Here is a 25657-nt window from a genome sequence, read left to right as displayed (position 1 = left end):
AAGGTCCATTTGCAACTGCAAAAACATCTCCAAAATAGAGTATAACTTCAAATTTCAGATTAGCTGAGGCATGTGGAAGGCATCAATCAAAATTACAGTTGTAGAGCACCAGCTCCTATTCTGTTGGAAAGAGATACACAACTGCACTCTGGCTGCCTAGAAAACAAAAGCAACAGTATCATCAAGCTGTAGTTAATTTAATTTTGGTGGTTTTCACTTGCTTTTCTTGCTGCTGGCTATTTTGCAAGCAGGTAGACAGACTTCATTTGTTATTTTGCCCTTTTTTTTTTTTTTTTTAAAACTTACCTATCTATATACACACACGGAGAAATTCAACACATGTCAAGAAAGATGGAGTTGTCCAAGTCTTGGGTCCTACAGCCTTAAGTAACAGATCAGTCACCTGTACAACCGAGGGGGGGGTGGAAATCACACAGAACTACTGAAATAATCTTACTTCTTATCTAGAGAAACTGTAATTGAGATAAGAGATTAATATATTTGCAATTAGGGAAACATAAGGCTTTACGTCAAGAGCAGTGCTACCATAACTGTAACAGCTTTTCCTTAAACCCTTATAGTGCCTACAGATCTGCCTGCTAATGGGACAGGTTGCTTTACTATACACACAATATTACTAAGCATATCCAATATGTAGTAATAACAGACTGACACTTGAGGAATGCTTCTCTTCCCAAACACAGTCCATTTGCAGTCTACATTTCTGATGTGATTAAAAACACTCAAATAGTTCAAAACCACAACTCTGAGTACCATATGTAAATATTCAGTCTTCTCCACACAAAATGAAAAGGGTGACTTCTGTATCACTAATTCCTACAGATTAGACTCACGCACACTTCTAAACCAACAAGTAATGCAAAATTAAACCTGGTGGCTTCCATGTGAGTTCAGCAGAAAAATGAGAACTATGTAAGAAAGTGGTTTTGATCAATTCGTCATTCGTATCCTTGAGAGTTAGTTTCTAATTTGTTACACGTTTACAACGTGTTGTCACATCCTACCCAAATACTGTTTCTGTATCTGCATTGATCTTCTCAATGAGCATCTTTTCACTGAAAACTGAGCATGCAATTAAAAAAAAAAATCTGAGGACGCTACTAAGCCTTTTTAGACCCATTAACTTTTTTTAATGTTGAGTATTTAAAGTGAGTTTAGAGGAAAAGTAAGACAAAAGCAACTAAAAATTGTTGCTTAGGGAAAAAAAGGCAAACAGAATAGTGGTTTTGTCTGCCATAGAAAAGTAATTTTTTTTCCTGGATAATTCTTGTGTTAGGCTAATTCTAGAAACAAACCAAACTTATTGTAAGTCAGGCTTTCTCCAGGCATATTTTTTAAGTCTCCAGGCTTTAAAAAAAATAATTGAAAACAAAAATCACACTAACTAGGCATTTTCTTGTTTATATAAGCAATGACACCTTTTATTAATGCTTTTTTTTTAACATTTCAACTTCATATGCAGTTACAAAAACAAACTTTTCCCATTGTTTGAATTTTTCTTAGTCATGTTAAGTTTTTGTTGACGATATTCCTACGTTTAAAAAAAAAAACAAAACAAAAAACAACCTCTCCTCACATATAAAACATTTAAGTGCTGGAAAACAATTCCACAAAAAAAGCCAATCTTGAAATAAAAGCATGAATCCTCCTACCCTCACACCAACATATTTCTGACACTACCATATTTCATGTAGTAAAATTTCTTTTTTCCTTCTACTAATCTAATGCAGTTTCAGATGAGCATATTGTAAAGCAGCACACAAAAGAACATTTTTAATCGTGCCTATCAAAATCATGTCCATTTACTTGCTCTCCAAACTGCACTGATCCTCTTGAATGTTCGTTCCCTGGGCAGCTGCTACCTGTGTTCACCAGGAACACTACAGTAACATGTCCTGGAAAAATTCTTCATCTTATTGGGAAACAGTTTGGTTTACATGACAAACCAGGACACATCAGCCCTCTGTAAGGAAACTCTTTGGCCCTGGAGTGCCCTGAAAAACCAAGCCTCAGAGGGTGAAGCCCAGGCAGCTGTTGCAGGGTGCAAGTGCTGAAAAGAAACCACAGTTCCTGAAGATACTCGGGGCCAGGCTCTGCTTGTAGCATGTAATGCAGAAACAAAGTGTGAAGCACCTGACCTCCACACAGAGCACCGAGAAATACCTACCTTAGCCCTACCTAAATACCACTCTTGGGGTGTTTAAAGCAAACACAAGAAGAGCAGCTGCACCAACAATCCCCTACCCTGTGGCATAATTAAGCAGCTTACAATCTTTCAGCATGAGGAGGAGGGACATTTGCTTTCAAGTAAGTCTACTGCTGAAATAGGCCAGGGAATTAAAGTGCATAATTGGAAAACATCACTCTTCATGGACAGTGCTATAGGAACTACAATCACATCAACATACAATGTTTATGCTTCCGGTAGACTTAAAATGAGTGTCAACTTTCTGTTGACGAGGCTGTGTCAGCACACAGTTGTGCCAAGTAGATGAAAAGCCTAATGTGAAGCAAGAAAAAAAATACTCTAAAAGTTGTAAATTTTTTTCCAGTAAGTGCTATGACATTTCTAAAATAGAATAAAATAGGATTTTTATATGAAGGATTCTTCCAAAAGCCTGATATTGAAGCCATTATCATACGAAGCTTTGCAGTAAATCCCATTAAGTAACAAAATGATTTGGTGGCCTACCACCACCATATTACCTTGTAGTACACAGTGCCAGCAGTAACCTTACTGCTATAATAAAACTTGTTTCCCCAAATGCACACCATATTTATTTGTTAAATATATCCTCAGTAACTATAACAAAAATCAAGAAGGAGGAATTAATGGATTTTTAAAAAAAAATTAATTTGATCTGAAGTTGGTCAGGAAATAACTTCTCAAAAATAAGAACTAAATTATTTAGAGACTGTTAAAACATCATTTTCTATTTCAGCTACAACATAAATTTAGAGAACAAACTTTTCTCCCAATTAAAATTAATCCAGGTTTTTTTATTGCATAAGAAGCATACATATACATAAAACCAAAACACACATGAACAAAAAAAATGCACTTCTGGGAATTACTAATTCTAGGAAGCACTGTTGTCTGAAAAGCAGATTCGTCGCCCGGTGTGCAATAGGTCAATAATCACACACTCAGGAGAGACATTATTTATTTTAGGGTTGCACAAGTTTTGACACTTGGTGGTTTCCCACAAATCAAATACACTAATGGAACTTTTCATGCTATATTTATACACAAAACTTGCAGAGTTAGTAACTTTCCAAGTCCACCCTCTCTACAATGATTGGTTAGTAATTTACATACAATTATAATACTGCTGACACAATACTTCTACTACTAAGGATGCTCAGGTGAAGGGTCTTCACCTGGACAAGGGTCTTCTTGACCTATAGGCATGATTTTTAGTATTATAATGAGGGTAGTTCAGCTAAGGATACATGGACCTTGAGTTTGCTTGCCAAGTTGGCAGTGTATCCTCTTCAGGGTCTAATGGCTCCGGGATGTCCTTGCTCAAAGGCAGCTATCTACTTGTTCTTCTGATTAGGGTTGCCTTTGGCTTTAACATACACAAAGAACAACTTTCTTGACCTAAGCATAATATTGCTACATTATTCTAAAAATTTAACCTTCAACAATATGAGTTTAAAAAATTTTAAAATGTTTTCTCTCTTTATTATAAATTCCGATAGGAGATAAGTGCAGGAATGAGTCCAGCCATTTTGTTTTTCCTGACTGTGAATTCACATCCCCAGCAGCAGTAAAAACAAGACATACACACATCAAGGACAGTCTTTACTTGATAGGTACTAGCCTGGGAAAAACTAGAAGTCATTTATCTTCACCAGTTGGAACAAATACTAAGGACTCATTGCAAGATAAAGCCAAAACACCTGCTCTACTAAAGGCTACTAGAAGTTTGTGGCAAAATTGGAAGCATTTCAAAGCTGGGAAAAATTTCTAACCTTGACTGCTCACAGACTGGGGCAGGATGGCAGGGGAGGAGAAGGTTTCTGTTGCAGAGACCTGATGAAAAGCACAGCCTGGGATGACATTACTAAACCTACAACCACTGATGAAACATTGTCTTAAGGCAAAAATTGTACACAATAAGCTTATGCATGCATTACGGTTTGTAGCTATTATCTGCAATAAACTGATAATCAGTCATTAACTTCTGAGCATAACAGACAACTGGCAAACTATTTCATGCCTCGAAGAATTTACAGCAAAAGGGAGAGGTAAACACACAGTGCAGGTGACTTTGTATCTGGAAAATAAAATTAATATTTAAAAATGCCATTATCTTCCAGCTGTAAAATGGATTGACATCAAGATGTCCCAAGAAATGCAGTTTTTAAAACTGATACTGAATCCTTATGTGCTATCAAGCAGAAAAGCAAGCATAATCTTTCAATTAATAACAAACAGCTATTAGTGAAGTACTTTTTAGTAGAAATGAATTTTATAATTAAAGCCTATATGAACATATCAGAATGAGTACCAAATACATGCTTCACAAACAGCACTAACTACAAGGGTCATAAAAATCTATGTGTACAGACAGTTACAGTTTATAAGACTCCATGGGGGGAGGTTAAAAAGATGATATGAAAATTAAAAATTAATAAGTCTACAGTACAGTTGTTCTGAACAGACGTATTCCCAAAGTCACAACTCCCAAGGCAATCTCTAAGGACGAGGAATTTGACTCCATAATTTATTCTGAAGCACTTCAGAGTCCTGTAAATTACTTCATCTCCCTCAAAGCAGATTAATAAGGGGAGGAACGCTGCAGGAGAAGTGACCAGAGCCCTACACCAGCTTCCCCCAACAGAAAGCCAAACATTACTGTATTCTGTGCACACGAAACACTGACATTGCTGAGAGCTACCAGTTCACAGAGGCAGAATGTGTCCTTTAATAATTCAATTCCTCCTGAGATTCAGGAACAAGGTAAGAGGCTAAAAACAACTTTGAAACAGGATATTCAGAAGTGCAGGTAACGTCCACGTTCATTGGTACGGACTGTGATACCTACATGCTCTTCCACCACCAGGCAGCATAACCACCCTGATGCCACCACGCACACAGCCCCAGGCTCTCCAGCTACATATCTAGCGTTGGTGCTTCCATCCCATAGCTCTCCCAGCCAAATGCAAAGACACAACTTTCTACTGCCCAGCCCAAAATGCAATTCCCTCCACACCAGTTTGCATACAGATTCTTATAGACCTTTTCCATTAAGAAATCCTGTTTATTGAAAATGCTTTTATCCTCTCCTTAAGATGCTTCTCAACTTCAGGAAATTCAAATCTTGTGCAGAAATTTTGAATCTCTTCCCAGACCTGTATTGTTCCATTTTTCCAGACCTGTATTTTCTATTGCCATTTCCCCTTCATGCTTTTAAATGTTCCCATGAGTCACACAGAGGGGCCACAGCCTTGTAACTTTCCAGGGAAAATAAGTACTGTAGGTCTGACCTTTCAAAACTCAGAGATATTTACACACACATGCAAAAATCAGAAAGCATGTTTCACAACCCTTCATACCTTACATACATTGTTACTTTAGATTCCATCTACTAAATTCTCTCTTTGATTTGGTAAGTGATTTATATCACAATATCATCCACAGCAGGCCAGTACTTTAAAAAACTGACATGAACTGTTTATGATCAGTTTTTCCCAGAAATATTTAATAACCCTTCTGCTTAGAGCAGCTCTCTAGGTTATATCTCCTGAGCCCATCTCAGGTAAGCAATTTTTCACACTGATGTTTTCTTTAGTCTGTTGTAATTCAGATTCCACTGGTCCCTTTTCTGTTCTTCTATGGTATCACTTAGGTTGCTTTTTTTCCCCACACATACACTTTTGTGTCCACACAAGGACAAGCAAGTTTCACAGCTTTTGAAGCTGGAAGGAATCATCATATGATCTAGCACCATAATATTCTGATCTGGCAAATTGCATGGACCATAAAGTTTCACACAGCAAAGCTTTCAGCTCTGGCAGAATTAGGACATATTTTAGCAATTTTTAAAAGACATGTTAATTCTAAATATACATATAAACCTATTGCTGTTGGACTTTTTCCTAGTGGTACTATTAAATTTATATCAGATACGCCTTCTGCTGCCCATAATCCCTTTTTAAGATGCTCAAGTGGGCTAAGGTCAAATATTGCCCCTAAGGTGATAGGCAAATATATAATTAAAATATTTTCTACTTTACATGCTATGAACAACTAAGAATATGGGTGAATGCAATAAACTTGAAATCTCTCTCAAATAGGTAAGCAAGAAAAGACTTTATTTGATTTCACAGATTAAGCCAGCAACAAAACAAGGGCTCTAATCTTCCAATTATGTATCTGAATTACAAGGTCATCCTTTATCTGTTGTGTCCCTCATACATGCATTAAAAAATACCCATCAGCTGAGAATATCTTCAGTTTTATACACAAGCAAGGCATATTAAAAAGGAGGCGAGCGCTGCCATTCTTTGCTTTGATTGGCTCCCTATCCCAAGCTGTGTTCTCAGATTGTCTACAAAGGCTTCATCTGATGGCAGAAAGGGAGGAAAATGACAGCCAGCCTTACAAGTGAGAAATCTTACAATAGCCTCTTCAGATAAAAACAGAAGTGACATGCAAAGGGAATTTCTATAAAAGCAGTGAAGAGGAAGAGAAGGGTAAACCTTTCCTGAAACACTGAATAAAACAAACACCATAAAAATAAAACTACTAAGTCTTGATAAATCCAGTAACTTCGTAATCAATGAGAAGTTAGTTGAATACGTACTACAGCACAAACACACACATCACCTTCCACACACTTATTTTTAATCCTAAATCCTACAAGGGACATTAACTCAGCACAAGTGAATCCAGCCTATTTTATATATATATGCAACAGGATTCTCCAGTCAGCACACTTTTCAGTAGAAAGGCGAGTCCAGGAAAACAACCCCACCTCAAGTTTCCACAAAGTCTTTAGAGGGGCCTAATTGTTTTGCATACAATACTCAGCATGTCCACACTCCTTATGGAGTTTAATTAAAAATCTAATTTAAGTAGTTTTGACTTATCAGAACACACAATAAGGCACTAACCGTATAAAATAGTGTAATTCAATCAAAATGACTGCCAAAGTGCCAAAGGCTATTAAGTGGCAGCAAAACCCACATATGAGCAATACACACACTGACTGCATGTCTAAAATCTATTAGAAGGTTATCTATTATTAGCTATCTATTAGAAGCAGCGAGATTAACTTGTTTCAGTAACTGGGTTGCTAACTAATAGTCTTTGTAACTCTCTTGCTATTATTATGCCTGACCTGTCACTCTTTTTAGTGCTCATCAGCACAATTCATCTAGCATCTCTGCCATGGAAAGGAACATTCTTAGATTAAGAGATACTATTTTGTGCTTATTTTGGGGAATAAAACCAAAACTACAGTCTTTACAAAAAAAAATAACATAATTCTGTAATAGCAACGACATGTATTTTATCTTCAATAAAATCTATATCTGTTTTACACCTGATGTCAGATATATATCTTGTGTGGATTACTGCATAGCCTCTTTTTTTTCCTGGGGCAAAAACTTCAGATAAATCTATCATCATATGTTCAGTTTCATACCGTATTTCAAGAATTTGTTTCCACAGCTATTCTATCTGTTGTACAGCAATATCAACTAACAAGATGGTTTTAATATGACTAGTGGGTAAAATTTGTAAATAGCTGAGTAGCCAGTCTCATTTGCTAAAACAACATAGACGCTTATGAACCTAAATCTCTGAAGTTTTCTGTGCCATTTTTTAATCTTTCAGTCTAGTTTTGCTTCTTCAGAAATCTGGACTAAGATACTTTCAACAACTAGAGGACTTGAAGTCAATGCACCACAGAAATCAAAGTGAACTACACAAAGTACAGATCCACATCAATACTCATCCAATGCTTAGAATATCTGGATCCAGAGTTTGATCAAAAAAATCTCATTTTTTTTCAGAGGGAATTAAACTGCAGTGCATTAGCCTGGCACAAACCTTTCTCATCACATACAATATTCAATAAAGATTCCTAGCACAATGATCTGCAAAGCAGTACCTGAGTTTACTCCTCACACATAGACAAGTTGCATAGAAATGGAGAAAGTAAAATTTGTGAGATATACTTGTATGCACAGCAAGTGTTCCTCAGTACACCACCTATCAGAAGGAGCTGCAAGCTCTACTACTGTGATGGAAAATAGCAGCCAGGCCACAGCAAGAAGAAGGGGTGCTATAGTTTCTCTTCTCAGGGAGAAGGGCTTAAAAAAAAAAAGGGGGGGGGGGGGAACAAAAAAAACAACAAGATGGCACTCCAGTTTGAACCTTTATGTTAAAGTAAGCTGCTTTCAAGCTTTGCTTGACAAATAAATAAAAATAAGTTTCTGGCCTTTGAGAAGCATGAAATACACTGAACAAAGATTTTAGATAGGAAACATACACAGTTTATTTCACTCAGCATTTCCTGAGACAAATCTTTCCTGTTTGAGGGCAATGCTTCACCAAACATCTTGTCTCAATTTCTCGCCCCCTATTCTACAATGATCCTTGCCACTACCAGGAATGCCACCACCACAGAAATTGTCTTTTAAGGTCACTAGTACACACTCTTGGCAGTTGAATGACCCATTTGAATAAAATTGTATGAGTGAGCCATATTCATTTGAACTGTAAAAAATAGTTGATAAGAGTATTTTTACTCCCTCTTTTTCCGTGATGATCTTTTGTTCCTTCCCTGCACTTCTACATCACAATCACTCCTAATCACACCCTCCTTAAGATGTCCTTCTCAACACACTTGCTGGCTTTTTTCCTTTGAATCCTAAACCTGATTACACAGGCAGCACACAAACCCTAAATGAATGTCTGGGCAACCCATCCCCAGTGAAGTCAAAAGTTGTATTCCCTGCCTATTGACTGCTGGATCAGGTGCTCTGATACTCAGAGGCCAAGAAGAAAGTTTACTTTAAAAAAATATTCAGTCTTTAATTTCACTTAAGCTTGAGCAACCAAGCTAATAGCAGAACAAGCCCTGAGCTGAAGGCAGCTAAATATTGCGTGAACAGGGGATTACAACCTGAGTTAGCATAGGAATTACTCACTGGTGTTCAACCAATTGTGCCGCTTGGCGTCGACCCTACAGTCATCAGGATGCCTTTGGGAATGATTCAAAACTTTACCTTGGCCTCTAAATAAAACCTCCCATTCAGCTGCAGAGGCACGCTGTGAGAATTACAGCTGCAGGAATTAAGCATAGATCCTGAAATAAGTAAAATCAGTGACAAAAATAAAGTCAGAAAAATCAAGACACTCCTATGTAACCAAGACATCAACCAAAAAGAAAATATTTTCTTTGTGGTAAGAAACAACTGAAAATGTCTGCAGTGTTTCTTCTTACTAAACAGAAGCTAATAGTAGAAAATGCTTCTGGGGAAGCAAAATATGGCCGAAACACGACGGGTAAGGGAATGAAGGTGGGGTCTGATTTCCCAGGAGTGATCAGACTACAGGGCAGAAAGAAATCCACATCCACACTGACAAGCCAGGTGGTCCTGCACTCCTGAAGACACTCATAAGAGCTTGGAAATTTCCCTAGCTGCCCTTTAAGGTTTCATTCTTAGCTATAGCAGACTAAAGGCTAGCTACTACCAGAAGACACAGCCCAGACTGTCCAACCTTGACCCATCCCTTCAACAGCCACTTCAACTTCTCTCTCCCCCCAGCAATAATTTGATTCGAGGGCACTAACAGTTTTTTATATTTTGGAAAAGTATGTTTTCTCCCAGTTTATCTCCACACCAGTATATCATAGGTCAGATAAGCAACAAAGCTGCCAAACAAGAAGCAGAAGGAGCATGCAGGAAGGAGAGCAAGGACTTGGGGGAGCAGCTGCCCTTTCAGCAGCTCCTAGCTGGCACATCGGGTAGGTTGTCACGCAGATCCATACCCCACTTTAGAACATGAATAGGTGGGGTGGAGAGACATGCCAAAAATTCTATAAGCCTCACCTATATTATTTGGAATAATTCAAAACAGCTGTTGTGACTGGTTCTGAAGACAACTGTAGATTCTTCAAGGGGAAACAGCATCATCCCATACACCATATGGCAAATAGCACATAGTGGCTTCTGAGCACAGACACAACGGAAGCAACCACTAACGATGAATTCCAATGCCTATGGACAAGATATCATTAACAGTGCTTGAAGAATTTAAACAATAAATTCCCTAACACAGTGTAAAACTTTCAGCAGCTTACACAAAATGAAAAACTTTCTCGGGAGATATCTGAAACTAATTGTGTCAATACATATTACATTAGCTAGAAGTTGCCCATATTTTAATCACTTATGTTTCCCTCGTAGCGCTAATTTTAATTTTGTACTTGCACAATTACAATTCACTCTAAGAAAATGAATACTAAAGATAATCCAGTTCACAAATTTATTTTCATGGCTTTATCACTTACCACAAGCAAAGAATATTCATGCAGAACATATTAGTATTTTAAAACTTTAATATAAGGGACTGTACTATGCAGAAAAGAATTATAATATCAGCTGTGGATTGCAGATACATAGTAAAGCCTAAATTCAGAAGAATTTACAAGATGACTACAATTTAAATTGTCAGTCACAGCTTGACAAGACAACAATTTTAATATAATACCTTTCAAATTACAGAGCAGTATAAGCATAGAAATTGTAAACACAAAATCACAACAAAGTAAGACATTTAGGGACTTCTAAAGCATGGCTAAACTTACATTTGCCGTAAATAACAGACACGGCAATAAACACTTGACCTGGGAGAATTTATTTTTAGCAATGCCTATCCATCTTCCATTTCTTCTGTTATTAAGAGGGGCGAAGCCAAGTTGGCAGCTGAAGGCATTAACAGTAGCTTTGAGACTGCAAGGCAGGGCAGGAAGGGAAAAAGGATTCACACCTTGCCTAAAGCAAGCCCAGAGCACCCAAAGCAGTAAGGAGGCACAGAGCAAGGACCGAAATACTGCACAATGTAAAGGAGAGGGTTTACAGCAAACAGAACCTGAATTATGTTCCCAAAACAAATCTCCAAGGGGAAGAAACAGTCAGGTGAGGAAAACACCTACCAAGGGATATTCCTAACAGCAACACAGGAAACTCCTGACCACCCTGAAGGCTGTGAGGGAGGCAAACCAAATCAATGGGCAGGCCAGGACAGCTTAGTATGAATGCTATCCTGAATGCCAGAGCTTCCAGGTTGCTCCAACCTTCACTATCGTGGTAGGATGACATGGGGGAGGGACACTATCTTCTTAGGTAAACGCTACTTTTTTTAGGCTGTTAGTCATTCAGCTACAGATAGAAACATTTCTGTTGGTGATGTTTCCCAAGACCTGAGAAATTGCACAGTCTCACACATCTACACAGAACCTGAAATTCTGATTCTTTGTATAGCTCACGTGTCACATACAATTTTGTTTCACATCCTTTGTCCTTACTTCACACAAAATCAGATATATCAAAAGACAAGAGCACAGCAATTGCACTCCTAACTGATTAGTCAGAAATGCTACATCAAGTCATAGCATGTAATTCCCAGGATTATCCTACCTTGGAAGTACAAAAACGTGCCTGCTCCTAATAGTCACACTGTTTCCACACAGTGATTACCACTGATCAGATATAATTTGTTTATAGGCCTCTACTTCTGTTGTTGTTTAACCCCAGCCAGCAACTAAGCACCATGCAGCCACTCACTCCACCCCCCCTCCTAGTGGCACAGGGGGGGAATTGAAAAAAAAAGTAAAACTCACAGGTTGAGATAAGAACAGTTTAGTAACTAAAATAATTTATAAAAATAACAATAATAATAAAATATAATAATAATAGTAATTAAAAGGAATATAATAAAAAAGAGATAGAGAAATAAAACCCAAGAAAAGACAAGTGATGCACAATGCAATTGCTCACCACCCGCTGACCGATGCCCGAGCAGCGATCCACACCTCCTGGCCAACTCCCCCTGAGTTTATATACTGAGCATGACAGCCTGTGGTATGGAATATCCCTTTGTCTCATTCAGGTAAGCTGTCCCGGCCAGGCTCCCTCCCAGCTTCTTACACACCTGCCCACTGGCAGAGCATGAGAAACTGAAAAATCCTTAACTTAGGATAAGCACTACTTAGCAACAATTAAAACATCAGTGTGTTATCAACATTATTCTCATACTAAATCCAAAACACAGCACTGTACCAGCTACAAGGAAGAACATTAACTTGATCCCAGCCAAAATCAGGACAATTTAATATGAGGTTATGCATCTTGAATAGAACTGAAAATCTGCCTGGAACTTTGACTGTCACTGAAGGGACATAAGACACACCATACTTCTCACATCTTAAAAGTGTTATTGCCAACAAACTCCTGGCACCAAGTCATGCTGACCAACTTTAATTCATTTATGTGGTAAGTTTAAGAATTATTTTTTTATACATAAGTTTAAGGAATTTTAAAAACCTTGTTATTTCAGTCTATTAACAATCATGGAAATACAATAGTCTATAAAAGAAAAGAAAAAAAAAGCTTTTTATATAAGCAAACTATAAAAGGGGGATATTGTTTTATATCTGAAAAATATAATCTTAATTTCATGAGAACTGATGGAAAGTTAACAATCAAAGAATGTATCATCAAATATTAGTTTTCCACGTTTCAGTATTCCTGTAGAACAAAAAAGTATACCAGGAACACCGAGAGCAACAAACCAGTATGTTTTCAGGAAGCTAGCATTGTTTTAAAGCTATCTCTGTATTAACCAGCAACAGAAGTATTTTTCAGAGATGAGGAGACAGTGTATATTTTATAGCCTCACACATTACTGGAAGCGTCATATATGTTAAACTTCTATCTGCGTAAAGAGCATCCCTTAGATCACATGTCCTAATCATCCAGCACACCTGGAAGCAGCAGAACTCGGGTGCTGTGCTAATGGACACTCTCTTTGGTGCTTAAGGAAGCATCTTAGGTTTGTTGGTGAGTGACAGCACCTTCGTGAAGGAATCCCCATTGCTACAGAACCAAAATAACAAGCTCCTCTCAATCTCCCAGTTGCGGGGTGAAGGAGGTACACTTGGAGGGTTAAGGGCTAGCTGTCCTCAGGCAGAGCTGTGCTAGTCCATGCCAAGGTCACAGTGGTATAAAGGATCATGCAATCACAACCATCCCCCCTTGTCACTCTCTTTCTGAATCAAATCCTGATTCTCTCTACTTAAAATATTCCACACCGTGGTTATAACTTAATGGTATTTTTGTACCTTCAGGATGCCTTTAACCTAGGCACTCCATACTTCAGCGACGGTATGCCAACTTTCATGATGATAATATTAGTGTTATTATTAATAATACTAATAATATAATAAACAAGCAGCTAATTTAAGAGTGCATCTATGCTGAAGATACAGTACTGAATGCACAGTCCTGAATGTAAATGTGTGTTCATTTGGCTATTTTTAAGCCAGGTGAAGTAGAGCAAGCAGCATACACTTGCTGATCAGTGTTTAGCGCTTCACCCAACTATTTACCAAATTCTTGGTTATATTTCCCATACTGCAGTAGTGTCTGCTGCCATGACTAGCTTACCAACAGTCCTAACTTAGATGTTTTTTCTCTCTGTAGATATACTTACAAAAGTTGCAGTCATACAAAAACACATTCTTCCTTCCCCTTATTCCATGAGTCTGAACCTCTCACCTTACCCAAAACAGAAACACTTATGTCTTATTTCATAGTCTATATATAATGTTGTACATTACCTATTTTCAAATATTCACTTAAGTGTTTCTTTCCTTTAAAGGCTTAAGTGGTACAGCATTTGGAAATAGGCTGGCGTTTCCTCTTTTTTCTACTTTGTCTGAGACACAGATTCTAGAAAGTTTGTTTGCTTGTTCCAAAGCGTCAACCAGGATTCAGTTTCCTTGCAGTGGATTCTTGTAAATACAACTCAAAGAAATATTCTGCAAAAAGCAAACAAACACCAAAGGTGTAATTGACTTTCACCCTCATTTTGAGTCCCATTCTGTAACAGACCAGTATATTTTCAATTCAAAATCTGAAAGACCAGACAGTGCCATCACTACCACGTACTCTGCAGGAAACTCAATCAGCAGGGATTAATGGCCAACAGAACATCGAATATGCAGAGGAAGAGAACTACCAAGCACTGAGATGCCATTTCTGCATTCACTTATCAGACAAACAACATCTTTAAAAGCCATGTAAAGATTTAACAAGCTGAGCAACACCACCAGATAAAACGGACAGCCTGATAAATGAGCATGTGTAAGCAAACTTTGCAATGTTAAATTGTCTGCTTCATTAAAATTCAGTACGGATTTAGGATTATTTTGTTAAATCGAGAGGTAACTGGCTATATCCAGATTTTAATGGAACCTCTATTCTGATCAATTACATAACAGCAAATTTTAATAAACCATAAAATTTAAAAAATATTAAAAATAGTACCAATTAATGGCAGAAAAAGAGGTCAAATAAATTGAGAATATCAGTATTCTCTGATCTGTTCTGATATCATCTATAATCTCATGTAACAGTAACAGCAGAACTCTAAACATATAAGCAACTCAAGTATTCCAGGGTTTGCAGTACTTTACCTTTTTAAGGAAATAAAAAAATTCAGTCATCACACTCACTTGACTATACTAACTGCAAGCCTGGCTTCTGACCCTGGCATAACAATAGAGACTATAATCAAGAATAAGATCACTGATCACCTGCATAAATAAAAGAGCAAGCACAGCTCCTGTGAAAGGACAGCCTACTTTTCTAACTTGTGCAAGTTCTATGAGGGTGTCAACACACATATGAATAAAGGGGATCCACTGAACATAATTGCGGAAAGGCTAAACTAAGCTAAACTGCCAGGGACTGGAAGAAAGGTCATTTGATAGCCTGATAACAGGTAAAGTATAAAGAAGAAGAAAAAATAAGGTGTAATAGTCGCTTTCCAGAACAGAGAAAGGTAATGAAAGCCTCTGGGGATCACTGGCAATTAGCTTTATTCACCATCTTTATCAATATCCAGCAGAATGGAAAATACAGTGAAATCCCCTAAGCTTGTAAATGAAACAGCATTGTTTAACCCCTCAACCCTGCTACATAAACCTGTACTGAGCTGTACTTCCACTGACCCCACGTTAAAGAGGTATTAAAGCATGGAAGAAGACATACAGAAAATGTTTAGTTAATAAGAGAGGAAGAATCTTTTCTCTTGTTTTCCCCAGTAAATTGTTGGAAGAAGATGCTGGCCGTTCAATCTTGTCAGGCTTCCATTAAAGCAAACAGTGCATCTTCAGAAAGGCACTGACCCTAACACTACAGATACTCTTTTGCAAAGAGGGTACCAGCATGCAACACCATGTCATGTGTTCTCTCAAGACACTGCTTCCATAGGAATACACACTATCAACAAACACATTTGTTTGTTATCAAAATTTATATTTCTGAGCAAATCTTTACTATGTATCCTACTTCAGGACAGTATTTTTAATTGCTAATGGAATATAATTCAAAACAGCTACCCTATCATATTAGATCATCCATAGCGGAATATTTTAGACAAGCCTTCTATAAAAAACAACATGAACCTGTTCATTAGAAAGTACAGGATTATCTCTGAAGAAGAAATCAAAAGGGGAGACAGTTATCAAAATCTGCGATCTGGTCTACATACAACGTAGACCTTGTAACACTGACCAAAAAATTTAATTTCACTATACAAATAGTGCTAACAACCCAATAAGGTAAGGAAGGGATGTTAGTTTTTCTACTGGTAGATGCGCTAACTATATATACATATATAAACACTTCGGTATTTTAAATTCACAATAATACTCACTTTAATTGAGATAAGACTAAGCAGAACCACTGCACTAGTTGAGTTTTACTCTCTGAAACAGAGCAGCAAACTCTGCCCCCAACAGCCATCCTTATCCTGCCTGGGTATCTCAGACCCTCGCTGTAAGGACCCAGCCAAGGTCACAGAATAAGTCAGCATTATAGCAAGTCTGTGACCCCAAATCCTGGTAAGACCATGCTGCCTCTCAGCAGGCAGTCCAAAAATGAGATATTCTGCACATCATTACCCATCCTCTGGCTCACCCAGCACTTCTCACACTGCCAAAAGCTGCATCCAACAACATTTATTACTACAAGTTGGGAGACAAAAGTCAGTATAGAGTTACACTTCACAGTATAAAGCCTCAAACATTAATTTTGTATATAATAAGATCGCTAAAATCAGTGTCCAGCACAAAACTTTTTTTTTTTTAATTTGTGTTCCTGTACTGCCATCTAAAGATCAGAGTGAAAACCAGGAACAGTAGCAGACAACGTGTAACTTTTATCTGTAGTCCCGGAAATGAGAGGTAATGGTTTTTCTGATACGTGGCTTTAAACAACGATCACACTGCTTAGTGAGTGAAAAGCAGATTCATGAAACAGTTTGATTCCACATCCTACTTCAGCAGTACTTCACCATTTTTCTACTTTCCATACATTAAAAAAAAAAAAAAAGACCTACATATGGGTATATGTATCACTTACTAATTTAACAAAGTCCATTGAATAAGAAGCCTTCAATTTGATGAATAAGAAAGTCTGCTTGCACAGTCTTGATCTATAACTCTGTCTAGCCACAGTATGTTTTGCAATGGAAGCTAGATTGGTGGAAAATTATTTTTAACTTCCTTATTTAACTTTTAAATTTAACTGATATCACTACTTAGAAAAAAGACAAACCTTCACAAATGCATAACCTTCATGGTGTATCAGTTGGTAATGCCACTATTTTTCCCAACAAACCTTGCCCTGGTTATACTTTTATATCCAAACGCTTAAGATTCATTTTCATTCCACCTGTTGCTGCACTCAGCCTGTCTTGTGAAGCCTGCAGCCTCTCACAACTTGGAAGTTGGAAAGGTACAGGCAGTCACTACCCCAAAGGACTCTGATGTCACGAGTCAGACTTCACAGATGTATTAGCTAAAAATCTTTCTTGTTTTCTTAATGTGTTGAGGTTAGATGCAAGTGTGACCTGGAACACACTGTCAGACTTTTCTCTGGGAAAACGAGGATCACATTATCATTTCTTTAAACAGAAGCTGAGGTGCCCCATAAGGACATGAAACAAAACACTAGGAATGTTTCAATAAAACAAAACATGAAATGCTTTCAAACAGAAGGGAAAAAATTTTAAAAAGGCAAAGGCTAGCGGTATGGAATTGTCTCTCAAGTCCTGGCAGTTATCCATGGTTCTGGATTACCTACCAATACGTTTCAGGTATTAACACACAGATCTCCTACAAACAGGTCTATCACAATCTATCTTGCTGGAAAATTGCTGAAGGGTAGAAGACAGTTATGTTGTTTTGGTTTTTTTTTTTAAACACACACAGAAAGCTGCTGTGGGCTTGTCAGTTTTCACTTGTAAGGATCTGGGGGGTGGCCGGCCTATACTCAACCCGCTCCTCAAACAGGATAAACCTGCGCAGGCGACAGCCGCTCACCCCGTCCACGCTGCCTACTTCAGGAAGGCCGGTGCCTCACGGCTGCCTTCGCCCCTACGCGTGCTCAGGGCAGAGCGTCACGCTGCCGCTCGCACTCGCGGGGTCGCGGCGGAGGAGAGCTTTATCCCCGCCCCAACAGGCAGGCGGGAGCAGTTGCACCGCCATCACCTCAGCCCGCCACGCCGCCGCCGCCCTTCGCCCGACAAGCCACCCAGCAGCGCTTTCCCGCTCCTGCCCTCGCCAGGCTGAGGAGAGCCTCCGGCGGGGGGGTGGGGTGGCGCCTCCAGCCACCGCCAGCCCAGCCCACCGCCACAAGGCCGCCGAGACACGGCTCGGCCCGCGCCCCACAGCAGAGAGGGACCCCCGCCCCGGCCCGGCCCGGCGCCGCGGCGCTGCCCCGCCTCAGCGGAAGGGGCGGCGCAGGCCGGGCGGGGCCGGCGGGCGAGGCGGTTGCGGCGTCCCCCCCGCCAGCCCGGCCGTCGGTACCTGCGCAGGCAGCGGTGGCACACGCCACCCCGCTGCTCCTTGGTGACGACGTAGGCGAAGGGCTCGGCACGGTAGAGCAGCTGCCCGGGCCGCACCCGCCGGCGGGAGCGGAGGCCGCTGCCCTTGCCCGGGCTGGGGAACCGCTCCAGCGCCGCCGGCTCCATCCGTCCGCCCGCCACAGAGAGAGCGCGAGGCCGCCCCGCCCGCCGCCGCGTGACGCGGCACTGCCGCCGCCATCTTAACTGAGGGGCAGGGCCGCCCCCGCGGCGGGCAGTAGCCGGCCGCTTTGCTGCCCGCTAGCTGATGCCTGCGAGCAGTTGGTGCTAATTGCTGTAAGGGGCCTCAGGCAAGAATGCACCCAAGGACGTAATTTTTGCAACTGTGATGGGTACATCCGGGAGAGGGCAGAGAAACTAACAGACACCTGTGATAGTCAAAGATAAGAAAGCTGAGGAGGCCATATATGAAAAAAACCTCAGAGTTCATGGAGAGGACACCAAGACACCTCTTCACCAACCACTAGGGACCACCACAGACCACCAAAAATCCCCATGGAAGCCCCCTCAGAGACACTTCCCCAAATTTTACTACGCTTGTGCAATGTATTATCATATGCATTAAATCCTCTGGAAATAGATGTGTACTTCCCGGGAATTACATTAATATTCATTTCTTTTATTGTATATAATAAGTGTACTTTTGTCTTTCGGCATGCACGTTAGGTGGAGTGATCCCCCCTGCATCCAGTGCTGCAATAAAGAATGCCTGCCTTCCATAAACTTCAAACTAAGTCTTAGAGGGTTCTTTTGAGATCGAATTTACGGTAACAGCTTGAGCGGAGGTTTTGCAGTGCGCGTTTTTCCTGGCCGAGGCCAGAGATCTCGCCTGTACTGAGAGGCGGCAGAGCAGAGGGCTCTGCCTGAAGTGGGGGGTTAGTAACACATTTCTGCTAACAAACACATCACCTTGTGATGCTGAACAAGGTGGTTATCAATGTTTCCACAGCCAATAACAACTAGCCAGGATGTGGGATTTTTTTTCAGTTACTTTGTAACTTTGTGGGTGGGTTGGTTGGTTTTTAAAGGCAACGAGGCAGAGAGAAAATGTCTAACCGTAAATCTTGTTAACCACAAGACTGGGGATCCTTCTGACACACGCACCCTGCAGCACCCTGCAGCAGCCGCAGTCTGGCCTCAGAAGAAACCTGAAGTGATGGGAAGTTTCAGCTGCCACATTAGCCTAGTCCAGCACCATTACTGCTTCATTTCCGTACTGACCCAGTGTCAACGCTGACACAGAAGTGGAAAAAATACATATGAAAATAAAAGTGGCATGAGGACATGTGGAAGTTGCATACCCACAACTTTGTATGTAATTTAGGGAACTTTCCCAGGCCCTCAGCTGTGTAGAGGTGGGTGGTCCTCATCCCAAATCTGGGTTCTTCACTTGGTGTGCAAAGAGCCAATCAACACAGTGAGTTGAGATACTGGTCTTTATTTCTAGTCTGCAGAGTAGGGTACCGGCCATCTAACACCAGCCAGCACCCCAAACACATCTAACGTTCCTTTTTTACAGTAACAAAATGCAGCTGATTGGTATTCTCAAACTTCCTTGTCCACCTCTCACCCACTCTCATCACACATATGCATTTTATCTCATGTAGAAAACATCTGGGGAGGTCCCCTAATTAGCATGTTCATTATTGACAAGTGGGTGTGTATTTTAGTATTATAATTACCTAAGATTACTATAGGATACACTCTCATCTTTTTTTCCAAAATCGTGCACATAAAACTGCAAAGCAGAAATTTACAGCATTCTTATCCCAGGAGTTTCTGTGTTGTCTTTGTTAGAGATTAGGTATGTTCCAAGGTTACAGTGTGGCCAAGGTCGGGTACTCTCCCACAAGCCTACATAGCTGCTGGGTTTGGAATCTCTGTAACTCTTAACCCTGTTCTTTCAACATCATCCTCAGCCCCAGCCCAGGCTGTGTCCTCCAAGGAGTGGCAGGAAACCAGAAAGCCCCACCAGCCAGGCAGCTGATACGTGTGAACGCACCAAGTCCGCTGCATCCTTCAATGTACTGTGAAGGGAAAACCATACTAATTTTGTACTGACACCCAAGGGTTTGCCAGCAGCTTTTCTTCACTGATGCAACATTGAAATCAGAGTAGAGATGTCAGATCTCAGGCAGTGGCTTCATTGTATGTAAACCCATTTGTTGCAGAAGATGATATACCTTTCAGTTCATTATCTTGACCAAAATATTAAACAGTTTGGTTCACAAAGGAATAGATATGATAATGATTCTGTCATACAACATTCCAAAACAGGACATTTTACTTATGAGCTAGCATCTGGACATATTTCTGGATCTCACTGTGATCTGAATACAAAGAAGTATGGCTGGGCTGGGAGCTGCTTGGCACCCGAGCTCTGGCAGTGTGTCTCACTGGGAATGCACCCCACAGACCAGCTGCTTTTTGTCAGAGCCATCAGTTAGAGGCACCAGATAAATGACAGGGGAAAAGCAAAACTCTTTCATGATTAACTAAGAGCACCACTCTGAAACGGTGACCCTCAAACCTCATGAGACGATAAGTGCTTTCCATGTTGGTCTACGTGGCGTTTGTTCATTTATGAGATTAGACACGTGATGCAGGCTACATGGGCTAAACTGCAGATAGACTTAGTCTGGTTTTCCTTATTATGCCTATAGAGGGAGTTAGGGCTTGTGTTTTGGAAAGGAGTGTTGCATCGTCCTGTCAAAGAACGCTGAGAGACAGACCTAACAGTTCTGCAAAACAGCTTTTTGCTTCTAAAATGTACTCAGTTTTGTTCTCAGTGATGATTATTTCAGTCTGCAATTGTTTTCATCCAAGTTGCAACAGGGTAATCAGAAATGGCAATATGCATATCTAAAATACTGCTATTGGGAAGAACCAACGTACATCAAGCCACAGGATTCCCACAGAAAAATATGTTTTGACATTCTCTTAAATGCTGCACTGACATAATTCATTACCAAAAGAACTGACAGCAATCTGGCTGTCAGTTAAACAGCTATGCACATTACTATGCTTATCTTTAGTTCTCCTAGCAAATTTTTTAAAAGCGTTCAATTATAGTGATATTGTGAGATACTCAAGAATTATCCTTAACAGTTATTAAAATATTAAATGACTACCTCTGTATTTGGCTTGTATGCTTTACTCCTACACCTATTTCACCTTCTGTGTTTCCCCATCTATCTTGTTTTATTAAGTTTCTAAACAGGCATTGCCCACAACCTATGACATACACAAACCCAGTAATAACAGTTTATGTCTATCTCTTGGGTGGATAAACTTAAGAGATGAATGGTCAAACAATACACAAAAAGCATGAACTTAAAGTCTTACCCAGGAACCTACCCAGGGAAGAGCTGATATGAATATACAATACCAGATGTAGCTTTCATTATTTTCTCAGTTTTCCAAGTCAGGTTTTCTCACATGTCCCATAACACAAAATCTCACAAGTACAAAAATGTGTCTGAGGGAACGACAGTCTTTTCATACACACACACACACACACACACAAATAAAATCACAACCTCAGAGAGCCCAGCTACTGTAGCAAAACCCCAAGTATGAATGCCTGAAGAAAGGGGCTTTCATCAGCTTGGCATAAGTTGTACATTGCATTTCAATTGATGTGACAACATAATTGTAGTAATAGAGGCTTTTCTAGTATAGATAAGCTTTTAAACGCAACATAAATGTTTTCATTGATGGAGTGTTGGATATTTCAACATCTGTAAGATGAGCCTGGAAAGCTGATCCTGGATATCTGCATCTACGGTTTATAGACCTGACTGCCTAGGAGGGCCATTCAACACAGGCTGAACAATGGTGATCAATTGAACGGCCTACTCAAGTGTTTTTGGAAATGTCAGTCTGAATTTTCAGAAAAGCATAATGATATTATGGCTATATATTCCAGTAAGTGGTCATTTAGCCCCTGACTATATTTAGTTGAATTAATCCCTGTTGGTAGTATGGGGTTTTTATATGACCAAGTCATCCACTGACCTAAACAGGTCAGACTTCCCAACAGCTATTTGAAATGCATGACACATTCTGGACAGAAGCAGTTGTCAAGGCATGTAATGGAGGCACTTTTGTGGGAAATACCACTTAATTGTGGCTGATGCTGCTGAATTAGTCATACTTCCTTATTGGCAGTAGATGAGACACCATAGTGGAAGTTTAGCTCTTCTACCTCAAGACAGCATGTTTTATGACATGAATTTATAGAAAGAATTGCAGTAATGAAATAATCCAAATTCTGCTCTTCACTTATAAACGTGCAATACCCATTCCAATCCATACAGCAAAAAATTGAAATTTTCTGGGAGCAACATCTGGCTCAAAACACAAAATGTTAAATTTTGATTAGTACAAAATCTGTGTCACTAATGGCATAGAATAGCTATCAAATAATTAGTTGAAAGCTTGTAAGCACAGACATATCTTTTATGAAGACACAGGAATCTCTTGAAGAGGTCTCTTCACTTTTAATGTTGGTGTGCTAGTTAAAAAATTATTCTAGAATGTAAAATTTAAAAACTCACTGCAGAAGCATTTTAAGCACAAATTCATAACAAATTTCACTCCATTACATAGATTTTACCTGTTGACTTTTTACTACGAACTTTACAAAAACTTTCTACTTGAGTCTTGCCTGTCTCAAACACATTAATTTCCTTCAGATGGCAGAATCACATGTCTGAAGTTCATCAGCACAATTTCTTAGCTGTTTATTTGGTGTCTTATCAAGAGGATCAATTACATCGAGTGTTAAAGTCTTGCATACATTATGAGTAATCGACCATTCCATGTGGTGTACCTTAACTACCCCTAATTTCCCTTGGGCTTTGTATGCTTGCTGCGTGTTGTGTTCTATCAGCTGGGGACAGCCAGTGTGTCTATTTTTAGCAGTGACATGTTAAACAGCATACACAAGGAAAGGCGCAATAGCTATTGAGCAAGGATACAATGTGAGTGAATAAACATCTCCCACTGACTTGTCTTTTCTGGAAAAATTACTTGTTATTTTCATTTTCTCGGTGTTTACAGAAGGTACAGCTTTGCTAATTAAAGGCTTGCAAAGCTTAGTTTTCAAACTACAGCCCCATAGATTGTGTTTAGCCTGCCAGAACAATCCATTCAACATGTTTCTCAGGAAGCCTCAGGTTCTCCCTATCACACTTACACATCTTAAACTACATGACACAATCTGTTTCTTGAGTTTTATTACCTGCAAGGCTAAGCTAAGCTGTAATTATTAAAATGGCCAGTGCTGAACAAGCCTAGTAGCCAGTACATACACATTCCACCTTAATAACCCTTTATCACATAATTTACTGTGTTAATTAGTACAAGGTCACAAACCCTTCTTCTGGATCAAAAGTGAACTACTAACTATAGAATCCAACTGATCCCCTAATTCCAAACAGCAAAATTTCTCATTACCCAGGCATCTAAGGACCAAGTTTCTTTCTGTTTGTATTTGTGTTTGCTATGATTTTAATATAGTTAAGTAGCAAAACTTTAGGCAATTGCCATCACAGTCATGTGATTTTCTTTTATGGGCAGATGAATGGCACAAATGATGAGGGTCAGTAGAAAAGACTTAGCACATCTGAAGTTAGGATCAATATACATGCTACGATATATTGGTGCTTTAATACAGCATGTCAAAAGCCATTTTCTTGGCAGCTAATAAACGGTATTTGAAGAGTGGGAGCAATACTTAAGAGTTCTACTTGATAGATACCATGTGTGGTTCGTGAATTAAATCGGTCTTGGGAAAAAAAAAAAAAAAAGACACCGCAACCCCAGTCTGGAAATTGAAAGGAATATGCTATACTGTGAACCTTCTATTATGTTATATGCGTGTTGTAACCTTCATCTCATCCAAGATCACAGATTCAAGGACAGGAAAACACAGGAAGAAATAAATCTGCCTGAAAGCTTGCAGCTAATTAATGTAATTTAAAAAATCTATTACTTTATATCTTATAATTAGTATCATAATACAAAACTGTGTATTCAAAGGTTGGTACTAATTTTAAAATACTTTTTATTACTTACTGTATCTGGCACAGTAACTCACTTGCAAATTAATGCACTTTCAGAAATGGGAAACTTTGCTATCCCCCCATGATAGAAAGTAGTTCCCATAAACCTTTTGGTCTCAAAGTTAGCGTGAAGATCTTCTCTTCTGAGAAGGTCTGGCATTTTAAATTTTGAGTGAATTTGCAGTTTTGTCTTCACTTTGAATAGCATTTTTGAGGGTTATTAAACTGTAAATATTAACCTGAATTTATATACTATTTTCCTAGTTGCAAGTTCTGTCTTTGCATTTACATGAATCAAAAATAACTGAAGATATGTTGGCTCAATTTTCCATCAACATGTCAAGGAATATGGCAAAGGCAAAGGAAAGGAACACAAGTAGTACAGGGTTGGTTAAAAATGGTAACAAAAAAGCATGGAAGCCTTTATATACAATTCAAAATTTCAGCAGCAAAAGTTTCCATTCAACGTTCTCCTGCAGAAGCTGTAAACCTCCAACAATAGGAAGTACTGACTGGAGTGCATGAACTAATCAAATCCATGGACCGACTTGAATTTCGCTTGCCCATACCTATTCACATACACCAGTAATTTTCACTTTTTCCCATCTCTTCCATCAATACCAAAACCATTTCTATAATGACAGCCATTGTCCTCTTCATTTCACATTTGTGATCAGGGCTTAACAGCAGAGTTCTGGCTAGCATTAAATCTCCTCATTTCAAGTCCCCAGTTACACAACATTCCCTCTACTTACAGACTCCTGCTGTTAGCTTGGGAGTCTCTGCATTGGCTCAGTAAATACTGTTTTCCAACAGCATGACAAAAAAATCACAGCAAATAACAATTTTCTTTTTTTCAGTTCATGTTTGAAATGTTATCAGCAGCACAGTTAAAGAAGTTCACGTAGACAGTGGTGGACTTACATTGCATACTTCTGGTATGCTGATGTAAGCCATCTTGCTGCAACAAGAGTGAGGTATTTGATTCAAGGAAGGAGGGGGGAAAATCAGCCCAGGAGACACTGCATTCTTGTAGACCAGTAGATAAGACAGTTACCATCTACTGAGACTGAAAAAAGGTGGAATTGCTTCTGTTAAAGCAAGTTTGTCATTCATGGTCAATTTATAATGCAAGTTACTGAAACAGTAAGAGATGTAAACAGTCTCAAATCTTCACAACCTACACCAGTAACGCTCTGAGACAGACTGCAAATTAAACCTCTGCCTTTCCAGTATCCATCATAACATTACAAAGGCTTATCAGCAGCTTAAACAGATAGCTGCAGCCCACCTAGCAGAGTGCACTGAGGCTGCTCAAAGTCCATTTTGCTTCTGCAGCAGGAACTGCAGGAGGAAGACAGAGATGAATGCTTTTTACATCTATACCTCA

The 25657-nt window shown here is 39.4% G+C and overlaps 1 protein-coding gene across 2 annotated transcripts in view; it reads right to left on the bottom strand.

Annotated features, from left to right (window-relative positions):
• The window catches only part of SMYD3 (SET and MYND domain containing 3), a 430467-nt gene extending 411580 nt beyond the window's left edge, over window positions 1–18887 (bottom strand). For both annotated transcript variants that reach the window (XM_074818336.1, XM_074818338.1), the window contains exon 1: window positions 18144–18887. In XM_074818336.1, coding sequence (XP_074674437.1) covers window positions 18144–18307 — 164 coding nt within the window. In that variant the 5' untranslated portion in view covers window positions 18308–18887. The remainder of the gene's footprint in view (window positions 1–18143) is intronic.
• Between the last annotated feature and the right edge of the window lie 6770 nt (window positions 18888–25657).

Source organism: Strix aluco, chromosome 3, assembly GCF_031877795.1.
Source record: "Strix aluco isolate bStrAlu1 chromosome 3, bStrAlu1.hap1, whole genome shotgun sequence".
Classification (NCBI taxonomy): domain Eukaryota; kingdom Metazoa; phylum Chordata; class Aves; order Strigiformes; family Strigidae; genus Strix; species Strix aluco.
The sequence above is the reverse complement of the archived record's forward strand: the minus strand, read 5'-3'. Positions and strand labels throughout refer to the sequence as shown.